Below are 26,636 nucleotides of genomic sequence, written 5' to 3' on the forward strand. Positions count from 1 at the left end.
ACACAGATGGTCCAGGAGAGACCTGGGCGTCATCATGACTCATCCTTCCTTTGCATTACCTGTGTCCTGTTCAGTCTCTCTTAAATAAGGATATCCAGAATAATCTCTTTACTCTTTTCTATCTCCATTGCAACCACCTTAATGTAGCTACTATCTCCTTTCACCTAGATTGTTGCTGTGACCACCTAATTTGTTCTTAGGCTTCTGCTCTAGATTCCCTACAACACTTTCCGTAAATACCTTGTTAAATGTTCTGTATTTAGAAGAAAATGCAACATCCTTTCTGCCTCCAAAGCCCTATGTGATCTGCCCCCTACCTACTTAAGCCAGCCTCCTCTTTCCCTTTTAGTCACTGATTTCTTTCAGCAGCTCACATTGTTAAAGCTCTTTCCTGCTTCCCGGCCTTCATTTTCCCTTCTATCTGGAGTACCGCTTCTCTCCTCAACTCATTTATCCTTCAACTGTCAGCGTAAATGACCCTTGCTCAGAGAGGCCTTTCCTGATACTGATCCCTCACCCCAATCTAGAGTAGGCCCCCGTGATTCTTTCAGAGAGCACATCACTCTTTTTTAATTGCACTTAACACAGTTTACAATTAAATACATGTGTGTGTTGTTTATTTGGCTGCTTAAGCTCCGTAAGGCCGGGCCCTTGTCTGCTGTGCTCCTCACTGTGTCCAGGGCCCAGTACCTAGTAGCTGTACCTGAAGTGACAGTCGATCTTGGATGTTGGTGCTTGAAGAAAACCAGATTGTTCAGAAGATGATATGATGATGAGGGGCCTCTAGAAGTGGTATACAGTACGTAGAACACAGGCTGCTCTCAAACCTCATCTTCATTTTGCGTGAGTTAACTCAATTTGTCCGAGCCCTAAGATTGTAAGCTTTTGAAAGTAGATGCTTTGTCTGTTTTGTTCACCGCTGTATCACTAACACCTAAAAAAGTGTCTGGTAAATAGTAGATACTTAATAAATATTTGTTGAGTGAATGAACTTCTTGTTTCCTCTTTTGCAAAGTTCCTTTCTCATGACATGGTGCAGGATTTAATAAAAGAAAACACAGAAAATGCTTAGTATATAGCAGGTAGTCAATAAATGCCAGAAAATCTAGTGCCTTTTTCAAAACCTGATTTTTTTTTTTTTTTTTTTTTTTTTTTTTGTACCAGTGATTCTCAAAAGCCCTGGGACCCCATGAAGATTGAGAATGGGGGGCAATGAGGAGGGTGCATTAGAATAACCTCTGCAGCTTCTTGCAAACTACTTCAACTTGTCTATCTCCTCCACTGCCTACTACAGGGCTATTTTTAAATATATTACGCAAGTGTGCTGAGGCAAAAATTAAGAACCATATCTAAATCTTGCCTAGAACCAGTGTCACCAGAATAATAGCTGATAAATGAAGGCTCTACACCAGAGGACTTTCAATGTGGTTAGCTAATAATAATAATAATAATAATAAATGTAAACATGTGTGCATATTTTATATGTATATATATATTTTATATACATATATATAAAAGAACCTGCAATGATTATATAGTGATGCTACTGTCTGCTGTTGGTAAGAAATATCATAATGTGTGCTTGCAGAGTGTTTCTCTAGGTGTATTACCTTGGTTTTAATTCTAAATACAGTTTCTAGCCCATAACTTAAAAAAAAGAAATGGTGCGATAGATTTCTGACTCTCCCAAATCATGTATTAACGTTACTTCAGGCTCCTTTCTCAAGGGAAATAGTTATAGTCCCGATGACTGTGGTTGGAAGAGACTCAGTTATGCCACATTTACCTTTGTTTTACCTCGGTTTAAGAATTTGTGAGCTCTGCAATCATTTTTATATCAGTTAATTAGGCATGAAATCCAGAAGGGAAAAAAGGATGAGGGTTAGAATCATCACAGGATGTCCGCAAATCCCAGAAATAGAAGTGAGAATCCATCAACCAATAGAACCACACACTACAGCCAGACCTTAGGCTACAGAGACACAAATTCAACAATTGGAATAGATGAAAGTACTTCTTAAAGCCCTCTGCTGGTCTATAATTGTAAAATACTTACAAGCATTTGGATCGTTCATGCAATTGAAATATTTAAGCAATTCTAAGTGCCCTGCTTCTATGGGGCATATATTTTCGTAAGTTGCAGTTTCTAGCATGAAGCTCTGCTTTCTATAGTATATGGAGACTGTTCAAATTTGAATATTTTAAATGTCACCATAGAATAACATTAAGGTTTACGACCTGGCTTTAAGGAAATCCACAGTGTAAAATCTGAATTTACACATCTTTGGGACATACTAGGAAAGTCACTAATCAGAGAAACCCATTGGAAGTAAAACCACTTCTGATAGAGCGATATTCAAGAAGGGAAGTTAATTGGACACACCCTCATCAGTTAGTTGTTCACTTACAGCATAACTCATTTGCAAGCTGTTACTCTATAGGGCTCCCGGATTTGATCAGCTAAATGCCTTAGTTTTCTTCCACGTCAGGATTTCTCAGTCTTTCATTACTAGTCTGCGTGCCCACCCATGGAGTTCAGGGTTAAACTGGTCTTGTCTCTGTCCTCTGCAGCCGAGGAGCTGCTTGCTTCCTGGATTCCCACCAGCACTGACACCTAGTTGATCTCCCTGGATTACTTCTTTTCTTCATTTCCTGCTGTTCACAAACATCTTTGATAACTTCCCTGCAGCCTCAGGCAGCTCAGTGAGCCATTATGATGTCTGAACTGATATTTCCAGAACGTAGTCAACAAATCCAATCCCTTTCTCACTTTCACTTTAGTCTTTCAACTCTCCTAGCAGCCTACTGTGTCCTCTCTCTCACTGTAAGTATTACACATAAAGCTCCACATCTACATAAGTGTATCTGCAGGGGGAAAAGTGATACATTTTAATCCATGATATATTTCACAATAAGAGTTTGGAAGCACTTCCTAATTTTGAATCTACTTGGTAGAATCAATATTTTAAAATGAATTTACAAGTGAAAACCAGTTCTTTTTTAAAAAAAGTAAAATGATCGCCTTAGACCCCTTCAAATAAGTCCATTGTGGTATAGCTATGCTTTGTAAAAAGATCTGTTATTTTAGGTTAAGAAGTTAGGGAAAAGGGTACTATAAACAGCATGTGCTTGGTACTGGGACATTTGTACAATGCAGACCAATATCACTGACTATTCCTACTTGAAATTTCTGTAAATTTAAAATGTGAATTTGATATTATGGCATAAATACTCGTTTAAAAAATACTTTGGTTTTCATATGTTTTTCACTTTTCTTCTCTGTAATCCCTGAGGTTCTAGTACTAATGAAATGGTTTAGGTTTAGGTTAATAAGCCCCAAGCCTATATTATGAGCTATTAAAATATTACTAGGTGTTGCTGGTTTTCTAAAATTGTTTTCTGAATTAAACTTCCAAATAAGTACGTCTGGCCATCAGTCATAAGATAAGTCATCTATCTTATTTTGGAAGATGTAGATAAGCATATGCTCCTTGTAATTAATATGGCCGTCATAGCCGTGAAAGAAATTTCTAGTCCACCACTACAATTATTTAGATTAGCTATTTGATTTCCATTAATCAAAAGAAGACAAGAAAACTAAGTAACTACAATATTCAACCGTCTTCCTCTGACTTGAAAAATAATGTATTATGAGACTCAGCTGACTTTTCATTATGTCATGAGTCTAAACCACTGTGTGAAAAATAGAGTTGGTGACTGTGACTATGTAAATGAGGTTTTCCACCCGCAGGGAATCAGCTCTGTGAGATTCAGTATTTAAACAGCTACAAAGGATTTATTAAAGAGAAAAGTGCATCTATTACTCATTAGTCTATTTTGAGAAAAAGGCACATTAAACAGTAATTTTTAAATAATCAAGTTATTAATCACAGTATCAAATGACTTTAGTGCTAGAAAGAATCTTAAAGAGCAAAGACGACCCTGCCATTTCACTGATGCATCCCAGAGCTTTTTCTAAGACTACCTGGAACACGCCAGCTTTTTGAAAAGACCTCATTCCACCAAACTGCAAAACCACTGAAGACAGTTTTTGTTAGTCTAATCCGGTGTTTGCCCAGTGTTAGGAATATGTTAAACATTCAAAGTATGAGTCTGTGTGATGAATTCATAAGTGATTTTATAAACAAACATGATCACCTATCTTTTGCACAGGGATTTGTGCTATACAAATCATACTCAAGGTTGATTTTATGTATTTTCAAAAGCTCTGTCATTAAAGTAGCATAAACTGATGATCTTTCTCTCTTTCTCTCTCTCTCTCTCTCTCTCTCTCTCTCTCTCTCTCTCTCTCTCTCTCACACACACACACACACACACACACACACACCATGAGATACAGCTATTGAACTCATAGTTATACTTCTTGCTGGCTGTTATATATTCGGATTAACCAGGAATATAAATATTGCTAAACACCGATATTTGGCAAGGGAGTGGCAAGGACGATGGGATAATTCTTGCCAATTACCAGATGGCCAAATCTCCAGCCAGAGTATAAATGGCAAGGGTATTCAGTATCCTGAGCTTCCATCTCCTTATAGGTCCTTTGTCTTCTTTTGGAGCTGCTGGTATCTGCATCCAGTATGCTATGTGTGTGATACCCCAGACATTTTTTTTCCTTCTTCAGCTATACATTTTATTTATTTATTTATTTTCTCATATACCCATCTCCAAACAGACATTTCTAGGAATGGATTGATTTTTAGCAAGGCATTGATCTATGTGAGTTGAACCATCTAAAAAGGCCATAGCAAATCTAGGGCAATTTGAAAAATACATAATGACAGGAATGACGATAACCCATAGAATAAAATAAATACCTAAGAGTCCATGCTCATACAAATAATTTGGATACATAAATAAATGAGAGAGAAAGGATATCTCTTCCTTACAGTACAATTCCAATTGATGAATGTAAAAAGTGATGCAAGCAGAAAAATCACCATTTGGCAAACACCATGTTAATAACTGCAGACAAGAATAATCAAGGGATGTTAAAATTAGTGGCCAATAGTATGATGAGAACTAGGATATTTGCATAGTCTTAATGTATCTACTCATGAGATACTTTGAACATTGCAGGAGATATGACAACTAAATGCAATGTGGGACCCTGGATAGAATCCAGGACAAGAAAAGGGACATTATTGGAATAGTTGGAAACACTTGAATAAGGTCTGTAGACAGTTCATAGTATTATCTCAATGTTAGTTTCCTGGTTTGATCATTCTGCATCAGTTATAAGTAAAATGTTAACATTTGAGGAAAGAGTAAAGAGTATATGGGAACTGTTTCTATGTTTTTCAAACACTTTGCAAGTCTAAAATTATTTCAGAATTAAAATATAAATTTTTTTAAAATAAATAAAAGGGTAATAACACATTCTGAAATTTGAATGACCCTTGATAAAAGAAGCCTAAGAAATAAGGATGTTTTTATGATGCACACTTGACACAGGATATAGATGCCAGCTGGTGATTTGCCCAAGGCTACCCAGTATGGAGCCAGGTGTTCTGCTAGATTTTATTTTCCTCATTATGACCCTTGCAGTCTCATAACTACTTCACAAGGAAGTTGGAGAAGGCATTATTATTCCCATTCTATAGACTTGAAAACAATTCCAGCAAGAAGAAAAGATTTACCATTTAGTTAGTGAGGGACAGAATTGGACCTCCATTTCAAATCTTCTCCCTCTTAATCCAGTTTTCACTTATATTACATCAATGTAGCTATTTCTGTTTCTTTCTTTCATGTGACAAACATTTGTTTAGCATCTTCTAGGCAAGACACTGCCCTGAGCACCATGCATACAATAATGGAAGTGACTTTTGGCGAGGTGTCTTCCATGAGGTGAGTTTGGAAAGAGACAAGGGTTAGGAATGTCATTCTAAGTAGCAATGATGGTAACGCAGCCTCTGCAAACGGTAGCAAGAGTACAACAACATTGGCTTTGAAGCCCAGCGTCCTCGCAGTCCCTTTTACGACTTCTCTAAACATTTGGTGCCTGTCCACCAGTGAAAGACCACTTACAGGCTGCTGTTTAAATGTACACTTTATTTTCTTCACGTGAACTGCTTTGGGGATTGTTTTAGAATCTACTTACATTCTGCTTTCCTGGCGAGCTTAAATTAGCCTTGCTGCCCATATACGTCGGTGGGCCAGCTATCTCGCCCCATCAATTCCTCTACGTGGTGCCATCAATCGGATCTTACCAAAGTTATAGTGATTCTGGTCGGAGAAAGGCCAGCCGCTGACTGGGTACCTAATATCAAGAGAAGATGGGCCCGCTTGGTTTTGGAACGCTGAGTGCCACATGCTGTTCTGGCACAAGGGCAGCAGAAGGCAGCTGAGCAGAGAGAAGACATGCGGCCTCCAATCCTCTCACACTATGGCCTTTGCTTGAACATACTGCCTCAGCCTAAATTCGTGAGCTGGCAACAGATTACTCAGTTCTGGTAGCCTGGCTGCAAAGTGTGTGTGCGTGTGCGTGTACGTGTGTGTGTGTGTGTGTGTGTGTGTGTGTGTGTTCTTGACTGCTTTATTCATACAACCCTTAATCTGCTTAAACCAAGGCGTTATTGAAGTGGAACAGCTCTGCTGAATTTATCTAATCTGGTCAAAGATCACAGTTCAGAATGAGTTTACCTTTCCTTCACTGGTTTTACACGTGTGTTCAGATTTGCCTATAAGGGGGATGAGTTCAACATCATGGGGATTTAAGGCAGTAACATTTAAGATTCATTCATCACAACTCTGCAAATAACTCTAGCCTAGTTCAAGGAGAGTAAGACCAGATGATTATTTTCTGTGGGGTGGGTAGTCTTGTATCTTGATCTTTGGAGTGCCAGTGTTTGGTAGTATATGGGATAATATGGGATCTAAGCATCAATATTTGAGCAAGATCTAATACTAGCACAATAGCTACTCCTCATGCACAATTAGGGCAGGTGAACTCTGACTTAGAGGGGTAGAAAACAGTGCCTCTTACATGGTTTACTCAGGTGTGATGTTTTGTTCTGAGCCTGCCTTTAGGCATTAGAATAATAGATTTTTGGGATCACTGGTTTTGTTATAAAGTTAGTCCACTGCAAAACTAGCCCCTAAGTTGCAATGCTTAGAGACTTGAAGAGTCCAAATATCAAGCTGAAAGTTCAGTGATGGCAATTTGAGTGTATTAAACCATTTTAACCATTGACCCCGGGTTAAAAACTTTGTGGGCCTCTACTTTATGGCTGAGGAATTTGCCAGATTCTCTCATGTTAATAAAACGAAATTCCCAATTGTATCAATTTACAATTGTATCATTAATTGTATTGGTATAAAAACTTGAAGCCATGTTATCCTTACAGATTTGATTGATGTGGTAGGGCGGCAAGTGGTGAGTAATACCTTTATTATCTGTCTTATGTTTGCTGTAAAGGGTATATTCTCTTTCAATCAAAATGACTCATTCTATGAGAACATTAACTCTAACACTTATATATTCTACTGATGTCCTAATTTACTATGATATTAGAGTGATTTCTGTTGCTTAAATGATTGCTCTCATTGCTTAGAAAATGTGCTTCCACACACTCAATAATGTCTTCTTTAAAACTTATATTTCACTGATTACATCTGACAGTCCCATATGGTGAAACTTAGTTATAACCCTTTCAATTAAATTACGGTTGGAAACCCACTTCTGGGGTACACATCTGTGATCTAAATTTCTCAGTGACATTCAGAATATGAAATAATTTGAGCGAATAAAGTTGCAGTATAAATGGGAGCAGAGGAGAAGGTATTCCATCTATTAATTTATTTTTCAAAACTCATTACTTGTACACTGTAGTTTCAAAGTTAATTCTAACCAAAGATGAGTAACACTGCTTTGGCAAGAGTATGTGCATACGATATTTCCACATGTTTAAGCAGAAAGACCAAACAGTGCATATCTACCAGTAGAATGCAGTGGAAAATGTTCTTATGAACACAGGCTCTCTAGTACCTGCTCCCAGCCTTGTTCTCAGCTAACAACCTTGAACCTAATTCATGGAGATAAAGGAATCCATCAAAAAACTTCCATGGCCTCCCACTACCACAGGTCCCCACCTAAAAGCATTTGTACCCATATACTTTGCCTATTCTCCTGTTTCTACAGATGAATTGTCTGCTACTATCTAAGGCCACCCCCTCCCCCCGCCCCATCTGTGCATTCTGTTAATTTCTGTTCTGTGCATAGGTTCTCATCCGTTCTCCTCACACCACCACTCCACAATGCCTCTCTTTCCTGAACTATCAGTCCTCCCTCTTTTCTGGAGCATCACTACTAGGAAATGAACATCCTGTTTTTCCTTTTACCTTAAAAAACAAGTACATGAAGAAAACCTTCCCTTGACTACCTTCTTCTCCATCTAGCTATTGCCCAATGTCTGTTCTTCCAAAGAATTGTCTTTGCTGAGTTTCTGAATCCTCTCTTCCCATTCTTCCTTAACTCACTCTGATCAAGCGTTCACCCACTCTCCTTCTGGCCCTCTCCATTGCCTTGTGTGTCAGCTTCCTGCTTGCTGATCTTTGGCCTAAATAGATTCACTCCTTCCTCAGGCATCTGCTCTTGCTAATCACTCTCCTCTGACCCCAGTTAACAGTGGCTTACATCTTCCTGGAAGCCTTTGCTCAAAAATCACCTATGCACTGAAACCTTCCTAATCTTTTTATTTAAAATTGCAATATTCCTTCTCACCCCCTCACTCTCTTATCCCCCTGTGCAGTTCCCCACACCAACCCCCCCCCGCCCCCAGGATATTTACCACATTCTAAAGTACCATATTGTTTTATTTTCTAAATAAACTCCGATACGGGTTGATTTTTTTGTTGTTGTCTTTTTGTTTTGGATTTGAGTGTTTGACAGGCAATATTGATATTGGTCTCCTCTGGAAACAAATTGAATGGCACATGTCAAAGAAAGGCTGTTGCGGGGTAGGGGCCTGGCTCTGCTAACCATAAACCGTGTGGTCTAAGCTAGCTACCCTCTCCGAGTCTCAGTTTGCTCATCTGTAAGTGGAGATAATATACCTAAGTCGTTCACTCAGTAGCCAAGCAATACGCTAGTCCCAGGTAGTCTTGAGTGAGACCGGTGTGATTCCTGCCCTTGTGGGGCTTGCAGTCCAGGGAGGAGGTGGATATTAAATAATAATCCTAGAAATAAATGGAAACATCACAGCCACTCGAGTGTAAAAGTATGAATGAGCTGGCTTGTAAAGAGCCTTGTTTGTAATTAGTTCTACTTCCCCATTCCTCTCACACTGTCACTGCCTTGTTTTCACCTCAGTTTTGCTGACAGGCACATCCTAATTGGTATCCTACCAACTTAGTTTTCACACTTGATTGCATCTAACAATCACCCGAAATATCTCTTAAAAATACAGGCAACATGTCTAGCATTTCTGATTCAAGCGGTTGGTGATATGGCCCCAACCTGCATTTTCACCACCTGCCAGGAAATTCTGATGCAGAAGTCCCCAGACCTCACACTGAGAAGTGCTGATTTAGATAAATTGTTTTATCGTCTCGTTTTTTAATAATAGGTTATAAAAATATTTTAAAGTCATGTCATTCTGAATGAGGTACACTCTCACAGACACCATTTAGTCTAGGACTTTTGGCCTCGCGTTACTGATATTAGTGACCCTAAGAGGCTCCACCCACACCACCTAATTATACTGGATTCTCAATCTTAAAATAACTCATTCCCATGAGGATACATTTTGTTGCCTAGTAGCTTGATTGCAAAAAGCACTGGAAGAGTTTTAAAATGCCATCCATTTTCATGGCTAAACAGTGAGGAACAGTGAAGAGATTCGCAACCAAAAAGAAAATTGACCACAGATGAGCCTTCCTGCTACAGACAGAGAGCCATCAACAGATGGTGCTGACTGCTGCCGTTATTAAGCCATGCAGCTTCAAATATAAACATAATTTCACTCTGTTAACATAATTATGCCAAGTCAAGTAATTTTGAAATATGACATGTGGCCATGTTTTGCGATAAGGTCATTAAACCCAGAGAACTATTCCTTAATTAGTAATCATAAGGTAAGTTATATATTACTCAATTCAGGATTATGGACGCCTGGAAAATCTGACTTGTTTGTTAAAGGCAAAAGGACACCAACAGCAATTTATAATTTGTCTTTTAAATTACAGTAATGTAGTTAGCTGCATCCAAGGAGGAATTTGTTTTCTTGTGTTTTCGTTTTCTAGAAAACTGAAATGTATACTGGTAAATGCCCCAGTATTTTATTTCAAATGGCTTATGGTAGTTTATCTAACATATATTACGTGCATTCCTCTGGAATCTACCAAACAGTAAATTCATATTTTTGCGATGGTTCAAGGGCATCAGCATGAATATCCAACACTGGGTGCTGCTGTAATACCCTAATTGATACAGGAAATGTGCCTGTAGTAAGTGGTCCTACATTTTAAGGCCTTATGACAGAGCTAGATAGCTTTTCATCTGCTTGTAAGACCAACATTTTTTGTGGCTTCTTCCTAGAATCACTGTGCCTGTCTCCAGGAGTCCCTTTCTCTGATTCTTTTTTCTTTGTTTTTTTATTTGCTAAAAATGGGAAATCAAAACAAGCATTTATGTTAAGATTGCATTGTGCATAAAATAAAATAAGGAGTTTGGAGTAGGGACCACGACATACTCTTCTGAGTTAAGTATAAGAAGCTTTAGTACAAAATATATTTCTTTATGGATTTTTAATTTTGGTTGTTTAAAAACCTTAAAGAATTTGCTTGTTCTAGTTTTTCAGTTGCATTCTGGATAGAAGAAATCATCTGAGATTGTCATCTTTGCATAAATGAGATGGAACCATAGAGCCAAACCTAGAGATTAAAGGCATATTCTCTCATGTCTAAGAGGTTACAGCTTTTTGATTCCCATTTGTTTTTTGTCCACAAGGCAAATGGCCTATGGTTATTCTCTAATAATAGTGAGTTTAGGCTTTAATATTACTTTTATCAAAATGATGTGGCAAATGGTACCTCAGTATAATTTTACTACAATCAGTAATTATTGATTTGACCATTTTAATGTGTTTAAGAGCTGTTTTAAATCTTTTTTTTGTGAACTATTCATAACCATTGCCTATTTTTCTATAATATTTTTTTTGTTTTATTGATTTATAGAAATTCTCCATAGAGTAGGGATATAATCCTTTAGTCTGTAATTTAATATTTTTCAGTTTGTCACATGTCATTTGACTTTACTCATATGGGTTTTGCTGTGCAGATTTTTTATTTTGTGTATCACGTTTATTAATCTTTTCTTTAATGGTTCCTGAGTCTTTGTTACACTTAAGCCTTCTCCATTTCAACACTATATGTGTGTGTTTTATATGATATACATATGCAATATATATATATGTATATATATACACATATATATGTATATATACACACATATGTATATACCCACATAAATATTTGTATATATGAAATATACACACACAGACTTATGAATATGTTTTAAAATTCCCATGATTTCTCCCTGGAATTTTAAAGTTTCATTTTCACGATTAAAGTTTGATCCATCTGGAATTTATTTGTTTTAAAGTACAAAGTATTCATCTTCTTTACATGTACTGAATGATGTATCATACCTCACTGATTTCACTGCCAAATTTTATCATATACCAAATTATATTTTTTCACTATTCTATTCTAATCATTATAGCTTTTTAATGCATTGTAGTATCACATCACTGTTCGTTTTTCTCTAGAATTTTTCTTGTTATTCCTGCTTCTTAATTTTTTTCTACATGAAATTTAAAATAGCTTGTATTTTAAGTTGTTATTTGTATTGAAATTGCATTCAAGTATAGAGTAATATAGGAAGAACTGGCATTTTTATGATACTGAGTATTCCTATCTAAGAATAAGGTATTAATTTCCACTTATTCTACTCTTTCTCCCCAATTGTCTCATAATAACATAAATTATTTTTACAGTTTGTTTGTTTAAACCAGCATCCAAATAAAGTCCAGACATTGCAATTTGTTGATATATCTCTCAAGTCTCTTTTAAGCCATCTGTCTCTCTGCCTCCCTGACTCGCACTGCCCTTTATTTCTATGTTTTATTTGTTGAAACTGAATCAGTTGTCATGTGGAATTTCCCACCACCTGGATCTTGGCTGATTGTACCCCATGGTGCTGTTTATCATGTTCATCTGTCCTTATTTCAGGAAGAATACACATATTTTAGAGTCATAAATATATTCTCTGAAATTTCTCTGATACAACTAGCTTTAACTTTCTTTTTTATTTTTTATTAGTTTCAGATGTACAAAACAGCATAATAATTAGACATTAAGACCCCTCACAAAGTGATAAGGCCCCCCCCCCAATCTAGTACCCCTCTGACATGGTACATAGCGATTACAATTACCATTGACTATCTTCCCTATGTGGTACTTTACATCCCGTGGCTTTAACTTTCAATGTTTCAGATCTGTAAGAAGCAACCCACATGATAGCAAAACAAAAAGCCAACATCCTTGCCTGCATTTCACCGTGACTATTCTGAGACCCTTCAGTGGTGAACTAAGGAAAACAGTGTGCCTTAATGGTGTGCTAGAGTTGTGAGCACTGATGTTCATAATATAAGATCCATAAAACATCCCCTATTTTACCTGTCCAGTGATGGGAAAAGCCATAAGCTGTTGAAAGGAGCTTGATAAAGGACAATAAGGGACAATTTACTATTACTGAGGACTGGTAAGCTTGGAAGAGATTCAGAAGAAAGTAATTAAATCCATTTGTCTCGAGATCTCTGAAAATAAGAGTGGTTGATTACTATTTAGAGTGGTTTTATCTTTGCTTTGTGGAGAGAAGTACACAATCTCCCCTAACTTTTTTGTTCCTATCCAATATTAACATTGGTTGATTTCTTGATTCATCTTTCTACACTATTTTTAAAGGTGGTGTTACTATATCGTTAATGTGGTTCTGAAAATTACCAGGAAATGTAACCAGGATACTTTTATAGAGCCTTTTTATATCTACTTATGTTTTACTTGTTCGCCCACACCCTGCAATAAAAATTACAAGTGACTTTTTCAGTCATTCACAGTGATAAACAGGAAGAGGAAACCAAAGTTTCTTTTAGAAATCCCCCTATTACAATGTGTGTGGCAGATTTATAAGTAGAGTTAACAGGTGGATATTTTTAGGATAGCATTAATACATTAATCAATATCCAGGAAATTTTGTATTTTTAGTTTATAGGAGCATTAAAATACAAAGCAGTATGGTGGAAATGTAAATTGGTACACCCACTATGGAAAATAGTATGGAGGTTCCTCAAAAATTTAGTAGAATTACCATATGACCCAGTAATCCCTCTTCTGAGTATCTACCCAAACAATCTGAAAACATTTATCTGTAAAGATATATGTATCCCTATGTTCATTGCAGCATTATTCACGGTGGCCAAGTCATAAAAAGAGCCAGAGTGTCCTTTGATAGATGATGGTTAAAGAAGATGTGGTACAATATACGATGGGATATTACTTAGTCATAAGAAAAGGTGAAATACTGCCATTTGCAACAACATGGATGGATCTTGAGACTATCATGTCAAGCAACATAAGTCAGATGGAAAAATTCAAGAACCATATGATTTCACTTATATGTGGGATATGAAATTGAAAGCAACAAATGAACAAACAAATAAACAAAAACTCTAAACAAAGACAACAGTTTAGTGGTTACCAGAGGGAAAAGAAGGAGGGAGGGAGGTAGAAATGGGTAAAGGGGGTCAAATATATGGTGACAAAGGAGATTTGACTTTGGGAGGTGAACACAATGCAATATATATATCTATATATATCTATATCTATATCTATATATATATATATATATATATATATATATATATATATATATATAGAGAGAGAGAGAGAGAGAGAGAGAGAGAGAGATATGATGTATTATAGAATTGTATACTTGAAACTTATAGAATTTTATTAACCAATGTCACTGCAATAAATGTAAAAAAATTAAAAAAAGCAAAGCAGTAAAATTATTTTAGATACATTCTTTCACACTTTCACTTTCCACACTGGTCTGTAGTCCTGCAAAAGACTGTTTAAAAAGTAATGTATGTAAATTAAGTTCCCCAGGGTACAGAAAGTGTGAGCCAAAAGTATTTTGTGTGTTTTTTTCTTTTAAAGAAAAAACCATCTAATTTAGGTTGGTGTTTTTATCAGTTAGTTCCTTCTGTCAGTTTGTAACATTTCTCAACAAAGTGAAGAGAAAAGAATTCTAACAGGAAATCACAGTAAGTTTTTTTCCCAAATTTCTAAACTAGTATGCATTTTTTGAAATATAAGATATCATGATTTTTCAAAACATAGAAACAACTGTTTGAACATAAAGTACCAAAACAGTATATGAAAGTTCTCTTCCATCTGGAAGTAAATGCTGAGTAAGTAGTAGGTTGAAGTTGCCTATGTTTGACCACTCTGACCTATGAAAATTCACAAGTTTTGATGTCATGTTAATATCCTTCCTTATTCACCTTGGTGTCAGTATCCCTTGAGCCTAACCATCTTACTAAAAGAGCACTCAGATATTGGGATTATTCGTTTTTAGCTAAGATGCAGAAATAGCTTTGTGTGGTTTCAACAGCTGTGAGGGCTGCGTTATAGGGTATCTAAAAAAGAAAGAAAAGACAGAAACACTGTAAAGAACCCAAATATAATTTAATATAAATGAACATAATACAATATAATATGATATGATAACTGATATAAATACTGAGAATCTGTGATACTTTGGTGCGTATGGCCAACAGCCTTCACTACTACTGTCCCTATTAGGATATCATCACATTACAACAGTGTATTTACAGTTCTGATTATGTATTATTAAGACAAGTTTAAAACTAGCTTTGGATGCTCTGAAAGTCTTTCTGTGAGAATTTGTCCTTTAGGTTTGTGCACTACATAACTTTTCTGAGTATTTTACCTCATTTCCCAGACCTTCAGGATATACTCACACGTTAGTGAATGATTGGCGGTTACTCTCTCAGGCTACTCCCAGGCGATTCCCTCCGTTAGCAAAACAGTTGAAAAGGAATCTTTACACCTGGTATTTTGAGATTTTAAAAGACATGGACAACTTTTATTTTTTATTTTTTTATGGACAACTTTTAAATACTCTATTACACAAGCGACACTTTAATATTGGAAAATTAGAAAAGTCAGTATTTTTAAAGCTTTAAACAAAAGGCTGGGCATCTCTTTGAGCAATGTAGATGTAACACATGAAGAAAAATATCACAAAGACATATACTTTATGCCATCCTTTTTTCTCTGTATCACTAGCACCTAGTACATGGCTTGGCATGTAGTTGTCAAGGACAAGGTTTATTGAATCAATGAATCAATCAATGAATCAATAAATTAATCAATCAATGAAATTCCAGGTATTGTATTCACATTTGAATTTAATTATTTTTAGCATCTATAGTAGCTCATTGAACATCCTTTGTGTACCAGAAGTTGTCTAGTACAAATGACTGTTTCACACCTATAAAATGAGGGGCTGGATTAATGTTTCCAGCAGGAACCATCTACAACCTTGTAAACAGCTAAACCCACAGACTGGGGAAGAGAACAATCAGTAGAGATTTCTTACATTAATGGGTAAGCTGAAACCATTAATGCCTGGCTTTCTTCCAAAATGCCCTTGGGCCACACATGACCTTGATTAATGATGACTTTTTAACAGGTCTCTCTGAAACTACTCTCTGAATGTTGCCTTCGGGATTGTGTGTCACTTGTTTAGCTCTCCTGACAGTATTCCAAAGGAAGTCATTCATTGGCAAGTATAGTCTCCCCAATTGTGCCAACCAGAATTATTCATTATCATTTTATGGAAAGTCCAAATCCCATTTCCAGGCAGGCTGGGGACCTGCCAGCTCACTGGTTCTTGTTGGCATTGACTTTTTTTTTTTTTAAATTAACTTTATTGGGGTGACAATTGTTAGTAAAATTACATAGATTTCAGGTGTACAATTCTGTATTACATCATCTATAAATCCCATTGTGTGTTCATCACCCAGAGTCAGTTCTTCCATCACCATATATTCGATCCCCATTACCCTCACCTCCCCCCCCACCCCCGCCCCCCTTACCCTCTGGCAACCACTAAACTATTGTCTGTGTCTATGAGTTTCTGTTTCTCATTTGTTTGTCTTGTTCTTTTGTTGTTTTTGGTTTATATACCACATATCAGTGCAATCACATGGTTCTCTGCTTTTTCTGTCTGACTTGTTTCGCTCAGCATTACACTCTCAAGATCCATCCATGTTGTCACAAATGTTCCTATATCATCTTTTCTTACTGCCGAATAGTATTCCATTGTGTATATATACTACAACTTCTTTATCCATTCATCTATCGAAGGACATTTTGGTTGTTTCCATATCTTGGCCACCGTAAACAAAGCTGCAATGAACATTGGAGCACACGTGTCTTTATCTCTAAATGTTTTCAGATTTTTTGGGTAGATACCCAGGAGATCTAAGGCATTGACTTTTTTTTCCTCAGTAGTCACCAGCTTTAACCAAAAGCTCTTGAAACTCCAAATGGAGCCTCTTTATCAGTTGATAGCGCCCAAATAAAGAAGGAAGGGAGTATATTTCAAAACAAAACATCTTAGGTAAAGAGACATGTTTTGGGGAGGTTCATGCTACTAACTTTGCTCCATTTTTTTGTTTTAAATACTTGTATTATGGGCTATTTGTTCAAGTACCAATGTTATGAAGAGTAGATCTGTTTAACCTACTTCTAGCCCTGTCAAATATGGTAACCACTAGCCACATGGCTTTAAATTAATTAAAATAAAACACAATTAAAATTCCTGTTTCTCAGTTGCACTAGCCATATTATATAAGTGCCTGCTAGCCACAAGTGGCAAATGGCTACCTTATTGATCAAGTACACATATGCAATATTTCTATCATCACAGAAAGTTTTATTGGACCACATTTTTCTACCTTTTTGAAGGAAATAGAGTAATAAAGTATTTTGGCTTTTAATTTTAGAACTTTCTTATGGCCTATGGTAGGAAAAGTTTTGACCAGAGATTTATTTATTCAGCATCTATTTATTGAGTCAAAATAAATTCCTGAGGTTATCTTTGCTGTGAAATATTCTTGAAAGTTTACAGCTCCTACTTCCTGTTAGAGTGTGTGGCCCAGGGAAGTTACCAGGAAAACTGAAAAGCTCCTTGAAAGACTTGGGTCCTGCCAAAGAAATCGAATCTTCTAAATCAAAGTTTATCTTCATTCCATTTAACCACCTCTTCATGCTGAGGTGTTCCTAATTAACATACTCATATACACCGAAGCACTTTAGATTTTCTGGAGAATTTTAGCACTACACTTTCCCTCTGTTGTTTTTCAACATTTCTAGGACTGGTTTGTCCGTAAGTGAGCAGGACATGATAGACTATTCCAGGCCTAAACTTCCTCTGGGATGCTTGCCAAATACCCAAGAATATTAGGCCGTAGCACAGCCAGCTCATCAGTAATTCCAAGTCACACAGTCCTACTGAATCATTTTGGGGTACCAGTGGTACAGTACTAATTCAACCAATAATTAAGGAATATTCACTGATTATGAAAAGACTAATGCTACACTTCCTTTCTACTCTGTTCATTGGAGTAGCATATGAAAACAAATATTTTTTTTTTCTTTGACCCCGTCCTCCCACCCTTCCACACACCCCTCCTCCTTCACCCCCCCTCCCCAGTTTTTAAGCCATTGTTTCTCAGTTTAGTTGTCGGGCCAAATATTTTTTGAATGAAAAATCTCTAATTTTGAGGATTTAAAAATTAGTTAAGAATAGATGTTTTTAAAAGGTTAAAATCTTGACTCTCATACAAATATAAAATGAACAAATGTCAAAGATTTTATTTAGCTCATTAATTAATGAGAACCAGGAAGATGCTACAACCAATTTATGGGAGAATCCAAAAAAAAACACAAATGAATATGTAAACCCATCAAATGAATATGTAAACCAAGACTGAAATACATTTGCTTAATAGATACAAAACTGCCCAATATCCACAAAGCAATAATCAATTGCATTCAACCATACATGTGCACTGTGCATTTTTATGGACAAGAATTACTTGCATCGCTATCAGATATCTGAGATTTTGAGAGCTGTAATATTGTTCAAAGATAATGTAGGGCCCAAAATCCATAGAGTCAGATAACCTGATGAGTTATGCTTCAGATAATGTATAGGTTTTCATCAAAGACACCTAGTAATCATTCTAGTCCATTTCCAATCTTTCATAATTTTTTTCTAGTAAATTAAATATTTATAGTTTACTCTCTGCATAGTTCTGCCCCTTTGATTTATCTGCCCATTTCTTCCTTGTTTGAGAGATTCCTGGTGAGCTTTCCTTTTTTGCTTGATTCAATAAAACAGGAAAAAAGAACATAAAGATGTATTTTATTGAAAAGTGCGAGAGTATGGAAAGGGTCGCAGTGGGTTCAATAGCTGGAGAGAGAAGCAAAAAAAAAAAAAAAGAGATATAGTTTAAGATAAAGAGAGAAAGGATTAAATCATTTATATCATAATTTAATAGATGTTATGATTACAGAATTAAATCTCCTTGTATTTCCTTCCTTACTTGGTTCTGACCACTTGGTTTTAAGATACATCTCTATTTGGTAACACATTTTTGGGGAGAAATAAAATTTTAAAAGGAAAAAAATGTACAGTTCTTAAAAAAATAGCATAATGGAGTATATTTATTCATACCCAAGCATATTATGCATTTAATAATCAAAGTTTAAATCTAAGCTTTCTTATCATTTGTCTGAATCAGACTGGCCATCATTAATCATGACACGTTAGTTTTCATAATGCATTTTCTGATCAAAACTTTTTAGGACATTTGTGATTGAAAACGTAATCTCAAGGTATTTTGAAGTATGACTTTGGTATATTCTCTAAATTTCCATTTGATTATTTGACTAGTCTCCCCCACATCTCTATCTTCCACACATCTATACAGCTAAGTTTGAAAATTATCAGGAAGCTTTTGACAGCTCAGTACCTGAGCAACAAACCTTAAAGCACGCATGGCTCATTCATCTTCTCTTGCTTTCAATACACTGATTTATTTTGAGAGATTTGACAAATCCTTTTGTTTTTAATTGTCCTGTTTGGCATTCAACAGAAATTTCTTTTGTATATATCCCAAGTACAAGAGATGTATCTACTTGCGCAAATGTATCTACTTGCATGTGGCTTCTATTTTTGGATCCTTTATAAAACATTTGTTTTACAAGAAAATCAGTTAGTTCATTTCTCAAGGGATAAATACTGGCATCACTTATAATAAATGTATATCCTCCTTTCTGTTCTCTTCTTCACAAATGGTCCTTTATGTTTTCAGTGCTGCTACTATGTATAGTCCTGTTGAGGACAATTCTGGATTCAAGTTTGAGCAAAAATTTAATAGTGTTAGGCAGCGCCGATGGAAATAAGTCAACTGAGGGAACAATGATACTAGTAAATAAGGAGCCGAAAGTTCACGTTTGTCCAGGTTATGACCCTTAACACAGGAAATGACAACAGTGTCACAACTTCCTGTTTGCTTGAGGATTTGCTGGTTTCTGTGGACATTGTATGATTTATTACACTTTCAGATAAGTTAAAATTCGGGGCAAGAAGGAATACCATGCATGTTATAATTGAGGAAACTTGCTAAACTACAGATAGCTAAAATATAGATTGTTTCAGAAGGTAATGACTTTTTTTGTGTGTGACAAATTCTTTGACAAATTTCCCAGGTTCATGGCTGCTGATCTAGTTAACCCTTTCTCTCAGTAAGTCAGGAAACAAAGGGCTGGAGACTTTGACCTGTTCCAAATTTCAACAAGTGACCTAGTACTAACTAAAGTTAGAGCAATGGTTCCCAAACACCTGGTGCCAACACTTGCGGGGGGGGGGGGGGGGGGGGGGGGGGGAATCACTTTAAAGGACTGTCTTATTTTCATGCTGAAATGTTCATTCTCTTATGTGATTATGAGGCATTCTTCATGTTATTTATTTATTTATTTATTTATTTATTTATTTATTTATTTTGCACCCATCACAATGTATTTGCCTGGTAAAATAAAAATTTTGCAACATAATATTTGTTCCCTTAATTAAAATTTTTTTCTAGTCCTGTACATGCAAATATTTGAGTTTAATAGGCCAGAGAGCTTTAAGACAGTGCTTTTTGCATTAGACATTTCTCCTTAGTCATTTGCTATGGCTGTTATTTATTTATTTTTTTTTTTCCTAGAGAAAGAAACTTCTTCAGTCATTTTTCTCACCTGCTAAATAATACCCTTTTTTTCTCAACTCATAATTAAAAAATGATTTTTTTAAATTTCAAATAATTGGGTTATCAAAGAAAAATAAGTTGCATTTATGAATAACCAATCTCTATAAATAAGATAAACTACTAGGGAAGTTTTAAAAAGATTTTCTTTTTTATTGATCCAGTTTTTAGTTTTGTGATTCCTTATACCTCAGCTACAAGACGATTTTGTTTTAAAGAAGTGTTTTCTAAAGCAGTATACACACCTATAATGCCCACAACCTACCCTACCCCTGGCAACAGGCGTAGAGATGCAAGAAATAATGGTAGTTTGTTTACAACTCAACTACTTCTGCCTTTTCTAGCACAGCAGCACTATCTACTACTATTGTGGTACTACAGCCTCTTGTTTTTATGTAAAGGCATTTTATTCAGTAGTTTGAAAATAATGAATGTACAAAGTAATGCTCTGTGTGAGAGTAACTCATTTTAGAATGTGTTATGATTAATTGTGGGGACTTGGCATTTTGGAGACTAATGTTAATACAGTAACATTTGGGTAGCACCTTTTGTGATTTTTCAAGGTGGTATACTTGTTTGTTAATGCATCCCATGTCCAGTCATTGCATTATGTCAGCATTGGTGACAGTGCCACTTTGTCAGGCTGGAAAGATGGTCTCAGACTCAATAAGAAAACACTTTATCAAAAGGAATAAAAAATGGAAATGAGGTACTACCTGTGGACTCATATTAAATTAGTCTCAAGAATTTAGAAGCAACAACTTCTCTTGATGTTGCTTCTAATGTAACATTCTGGGCCTTCACCTCTCATGCTTTATTAATTCAACAAATATTTATTTGGCACCTACTATGTGTAATTCATTAGGTGCTTGTTCTGAGTATCTTAAAATATACGGAGGTGAACGTACTTTAATTTATGCCTTCAGAAAGCCTAGGAAAAGAGATGAGGCATGTACAGAATTATCTGTAATGGAAGCAATGTTATATGCTGTGGTAGAGATAAAATGTGCCAAGATTTCAGAGGATGGGGAAATTGCTGTTTTAACTGAAGAAACAGGAGGGTATTAATGAAGGAAATGGAAGTGGAACAGAACCTTGAGGAGTGGTGAGGATTTGAACATATAGAACCAGGCTGAAGTAGTTCCAGGAGAAGAACGAGCAACAGAAGAGAGAAATTCTGGGACATGTATTGCAAAAGGGAGTCTGGCTAGAATTGCAGGATCCATGAAGGAGAGTTGTGGATAGACAGCAATGTTAAATCACAGTTCAGTGGGTTATGTTCGAGACCAAAGATTTTGGGCTTTAGTCTAGAGGCATGAAGGATATCCTGAGGTTTTATAAATATAAGAATATCTGTTCATAACAGTACATGAAGATAATTCATCTGGAGTCTATGCATATGTTAGATCAAAAAGGATAGTAACCTGGGGTTCAGAGAATGGCTGATAGCTATTGGTGGAGTCCTTGAGAATGCATGAAAGAAAGCACGTCACTGTGTCCATGGCAATGACCATGGGATGATGGGGAGGCGGTGTCAGGTTTGCAGTATGGAATAAGTGTGGACAGTTTATTGAACATAAGGAAAACTGAGATGAATTTTCATCATTAAAATAAAAAAAAGAACGGGTTTGATTGATAAGACAGAGTATTGTTTGAGCCACCTTGAACTTGAAGTGCTGGCAAGAGTCAAAGACTATATATCCCAAGAACAATTTGCAATGCACATCAGAAATTTACATAAAAATAAAGCCAGAGCTAGAATTTTACTTACTTGGGAATAGTATGATTGGGATAACAGTTGAAGTATCTTTGATTTGAGAAAAGTTCACCAGCAGTAGTGAGAAGAACATTCCAGAGTTAAGAGGGCCAGGAATAGATCCGTGGAGAACACGTACGCTTAGAAGGGAGCAGGGGAAAAGGAAACCTTCCTCTCTCCCCCGGAAAAAAAAATAGACTCAAAAGAATCGTCAGAGGCAGCAGAGGTGAAGGGGCCAAGGAACAGCGATGAGGTAGGTGAGATCAGAAATGCTAGATGAGGCTAGCAGAGGTCATTTTGCTTGCCCACTGGAAATCTTGCCTTCAAAAGGAGGAAAGATCACTTAACTATGGATAATCTGTGTGTTTCCAGAGCAGAGTTCTTTAAATCTTTACTAAGGAGTTTCCTGATATGACCCACTCCCACCACTCACAGCCATGCTACTCCTAAATTCGTAGCAGAACCTGAAAGATAGTTCTGGGCTTCTGCTCACTGCCCTGGGAAGAGCCCCCTCTCACGAACATGGGTACTCTTTCTAGGAGTCCTCTAGTAGCCTGAAGATGCATTAGTGGTTTGGGCATCTCTTTCCCACAGTGAGGGAACCCTGCCAAGCTGAAGGCCATAAAACACTAATTCATTTTGCCTCTGGTCTGTCTGCTGTAGACCAGAGGTTCCTCACTTGAGACCAGTGAATATCACAGCCAGTAAATACAAATTTCTGTTGTCCATGTATATTAATATTCCTGAAGAAATGATTTACCCTTCTGATTCTTATAAGAGTCTCTTTTCTTAAATAGATAAGAACTATTGTAATAGATTATATACTCTTGCACAGTGATATGGGTTCCTTGAGGATAAGAGTCTGTTCTTATACATTTTGGTATTTTTCACAGTACCTCTATCAATCTTGATTGAATGAATGACTAATGGTGCTACAATAGATGGGCCAAAACAATAATAAAACACTAATTTTGACTCTATAGACTCTTGTTTGACTTAGCAAATATACACAACTAGGAAACATATTTTCTAATAATAACTGGTATATCTTGTAGTTTAAAATGAGTGCTTCACACACAGGATCTCATTTATTTCTTTACTGTTATCCAGAGTAGGGATTAGTCTTTATTTCATGAATGCGAAAGCTAAGACAGAGAATGCATGTGACTTGCCAAAGGTCAAACATATGTTTGCTATTATTATCTTATGGTACATTCATTTGTAAACAAAAATGCCTATGAACGTAATAGATGTGACCTTGTTTTCTGGAATTCTTATTGGTTGTCAGTAAGTTGAGTTTTGTTTTATCTGTATGAAATATATTTATTAGCCTGAAATTTGATATTCATGCTAAGTGCAGTGGTTTCCAAATAGCTGTGTTATAACGTGACAGACACTATCACATAGTGACGTTCATTTCTTGGTCTTATACTAGATAACATTAAAGGAAAGTTATGAGGTCCAGATTTGAGTCTTTACAGAGTGGAAGGCAAGATGGCACATCTTATAGCAATATAGCGTTGTGATTAAGAGCTTGGGCTTTCGGATCTTACTTGGATTTCAAAGTTCTCCTAAACAGCATTACATTCTAAGTATCAAACACCGGATGTGTTTTAAGTTCTCTTTCAACTTAGAAGGAAGGATACCTACTAAATTTCCATCTGAATCTAAAATGAGAAAAACTCATCTATTCTATTTCCCCCTTTTCCTGAAGTTCTCTCCGTAGAAAAGGAAGAGAGGATGCCACCGCAGCCTGCCAGCCATGGCACACTAGCAGGGCAGCTGTGTTCTCTTGGCACCTGCCTTCTGTCCCAAGGCTGCTGTCCCCATGTGACGTGCAGGTCACATGCTGTTCTGCAGCAGTGCACTTGATCTCCCACAGGCAGGCATCCTTTGCTTCCTCACAGAGCAAGTTGTGAGTGTCCATATTTACACAAAGCTGACCTCACCTTCCTACACATGCGAGTATTATTTAAAACTTAAAGCAAAATGGGAGGGGGAGGGCAGAAACTTGGAATTTCTCAGTCAAAAAAAAAACCTGATACCTAAAACTGAACCCTAAAATGTGAATGACTTATAAAATGTCCAGGCAGTTCTTTGAAATTGGAATTAAAAATATTACAGGACTCATTAGGAAGCTCTGACTCAAAAACCTGTTGGAAACACACTGCTCTTAAGTTAAATGTGTATGCATTCTATTCACTGAGTAATGGGGCCTGTTAATGTTCTATACTAATTAAAATACAATTTTTCAAATGTGTTGGCTCAACATCACTTTGTATGTTGCTTTAATGATGTTTTTTAAAAATATCAAGGACACATAGGCTGCTTAATTGGTTAAATACGCAGCTTAGCTTTCAGATGCCTACAGTGACAAAGTATAAGGATATTAAGGAAAGAGGGTATCGTATCCCCAGTGTGTGTGTGCCAGTAAGGCTGTTTGTCAGAGAGACAAGGCTTTTGGAACCCTGGTGTGCCGAGAGGCAGAAATATTATTCAGAGATATCTGGACACTGACACTGTTTTCTCTTCCCAAGAGAAAACGGTCCAAGAACCAGATGAGCTTGATATTTGGACACACTCACTTAAAGAATCACCAGTTTGCTGGTATAAGCTGACATGGCAGCATAATCCTAAATATAGAAGGACATATTTAGGGGGTTCCTCTCTGCTCAGAGATTGTTACTGGGAGTAGCAGCCTCTTAGGGAACCAATGTGTAAGAGAAAACCACACAAGGATGAGCTGAATCTGCTTTTTCTCTGGGTTACCACTTCCTGTAGCTTCTGCAGCCTGCGCTGAATAAACTGGGGCTCATGGCAGGTATGTGTCTGATACTTCCCACTAGTTGGTAGCCCAGATGCATGATGCATTAATGTAACAAACTGTAGTAATGTGGCATTTTCAAATGCCTAATTTCACTAGTTCATCTTAAACCCTATACATATAAATAGCTGTCCTGAACCTATATAGTTTAGTATAAGATAGAGTGAACTGTTTCAAAATCCTGACCAAAACACATACAGTGAGGCTGAGAAAAATTGCTAGATTAACCTCAACAAACATAACCTATAATTTACTTACTACACACACATACACACACACACATACACACACACACACACACACACACACACACACACACACACTTAACCCCATGAAGGTGGGCACTAGGGCTATCTTATTCCTGGGAGTAATCTCAAAAGTTATGAATATTGTTTGTTCATTTGACTATTAGTTGGCTTTTAAAAAATCGGACTTTCCAATGTATCATTTATTAGGGATTTTGTTGCAGAGATTAACACTGTATATGTTTAAAAACTTTGGGGTTATTTTACAACTTTTTGAAGAAATAATTCATATACACACATAAACACACATGTTTGTGTGTGTATATACATATATGTATATATATGAATGTATATACATATGTATATATAAATATATATGCATACACACACAAACACACAGACACACACACACACACACACACACACACAGTGCCAAAAATATCTATACACATTTTAAGAAATGAAAATCTGTTCATTGTAATACTCAATATATACCAATAACAAAAGATGAATACAAGTCACATTTGACTTCTGTAATTACAAGAGGTGCCCAAAGGGGTTACCATCAGTATAATTTTAATACAGTTTTTTCCTTTTTTAAAAGGTGTATGCATTGTTTCGGCACTCTCTGCATATATATTTTACCTCACTCCATTTATCTGAAATAATTAATAATTGTTACATAAATTATTGTTTTCCAGGCTTGAAACTATTCCAACATGGCTTTCCTTGGACTCTTCTCTTTGCTGTTTCTGCAAAGTTTGGCTTTAGGGGCTGCATTCCCCGATGAAACCATTGCTGAGTTCTCAGTGAATATGTATAACCATCTTCGAGACACTGGAGAAGATGAAAATATTCTTTTCTCTCCATTGAGTGTCACCCTTGCAATGGGAGTGATGGAACTTGGGGCCCAAGGATCTACCCTGAAAGAAATCCGTCATTCAATGGGATATGACAGACTGAAAAATGGTAAGTGTCTTAGGTTTGATTTCTCAAGATGGTTTGACCTTCACTTTCAACTCAGTTATGTTGTCTTATGTCAGAGGCAGCAATTTTTATACAGGGTAGGAAAGTCATCTCATTGAAATGGTATGTCTCAGAGAAGCATTCAGAAACCCAAGAAAGGTGTTAATTCCTGGTTCCATCTCTGGCTGAGTTCACCTAAGGAAATTATATATTTTAGTATTATTATTTAAATAAACCTTACTGTGATAAACAAAAGTAAACATTGTTCTTGCTCTGATGGAGTTTTTAGTCTAGAGTGAGAGACATATACTAATCAGTCATCACATACATAAATAAAAAATTACAACTGCAACGAGTGTTATAATGAAAAACAACATGATTCTCTAAGAATATCAGAATTTTTTTGCTTA

At 36.4% G+C, this 26,636-nt stretch overlaps 1 protein-coding gene across 5 annotated transcripts in view; it reads left to right on the forward strand.

Moving 5' to 3' along the window:
• Nucleotides 1-26,636, forward strand: part of SERPINI1 (serpin family I member 1) — a 75,047-nt gene that overhangs the window by 22,215 nt on the left and 26,196 nt on the right. For 4 of the 5 annotated variants that reach the window (XM_019735797.3, XM_019735777.3, XM_074327440.2 and 1 more), the window contains one exon: nt 25,962-26,229. In XM_019735797.3, the coding sequence (XP_019591356.3) occupies nt 25,980-26,229 (250 nt within the window). In that variant the 5' untranslated portion in view covers nt 25,962-25,979. Of the gene's footprint in view, nt 1-22,302; nt 22,445-25,961; nt 26,230-26,636 lie in introns of those variants that run through there. The other variant, XM_074327443.2, reaches the window with a different exon arrangement.

This window comes from Rhinolophus sinicus, chromosome 17, assembly GCF_057876585.1.
Source record: "Rhinolophus sinicus isolate RSI-liver-muscle chromosome 17, RSI-T2T, whole genome shotgun sequence".
Lineage (NCBI taxonomy): Eukaryota > Metazoa > Chordata > Mammalia > Chiroptera > Rhinolophidae > Rhinolophus > Rhinolophus sinicus.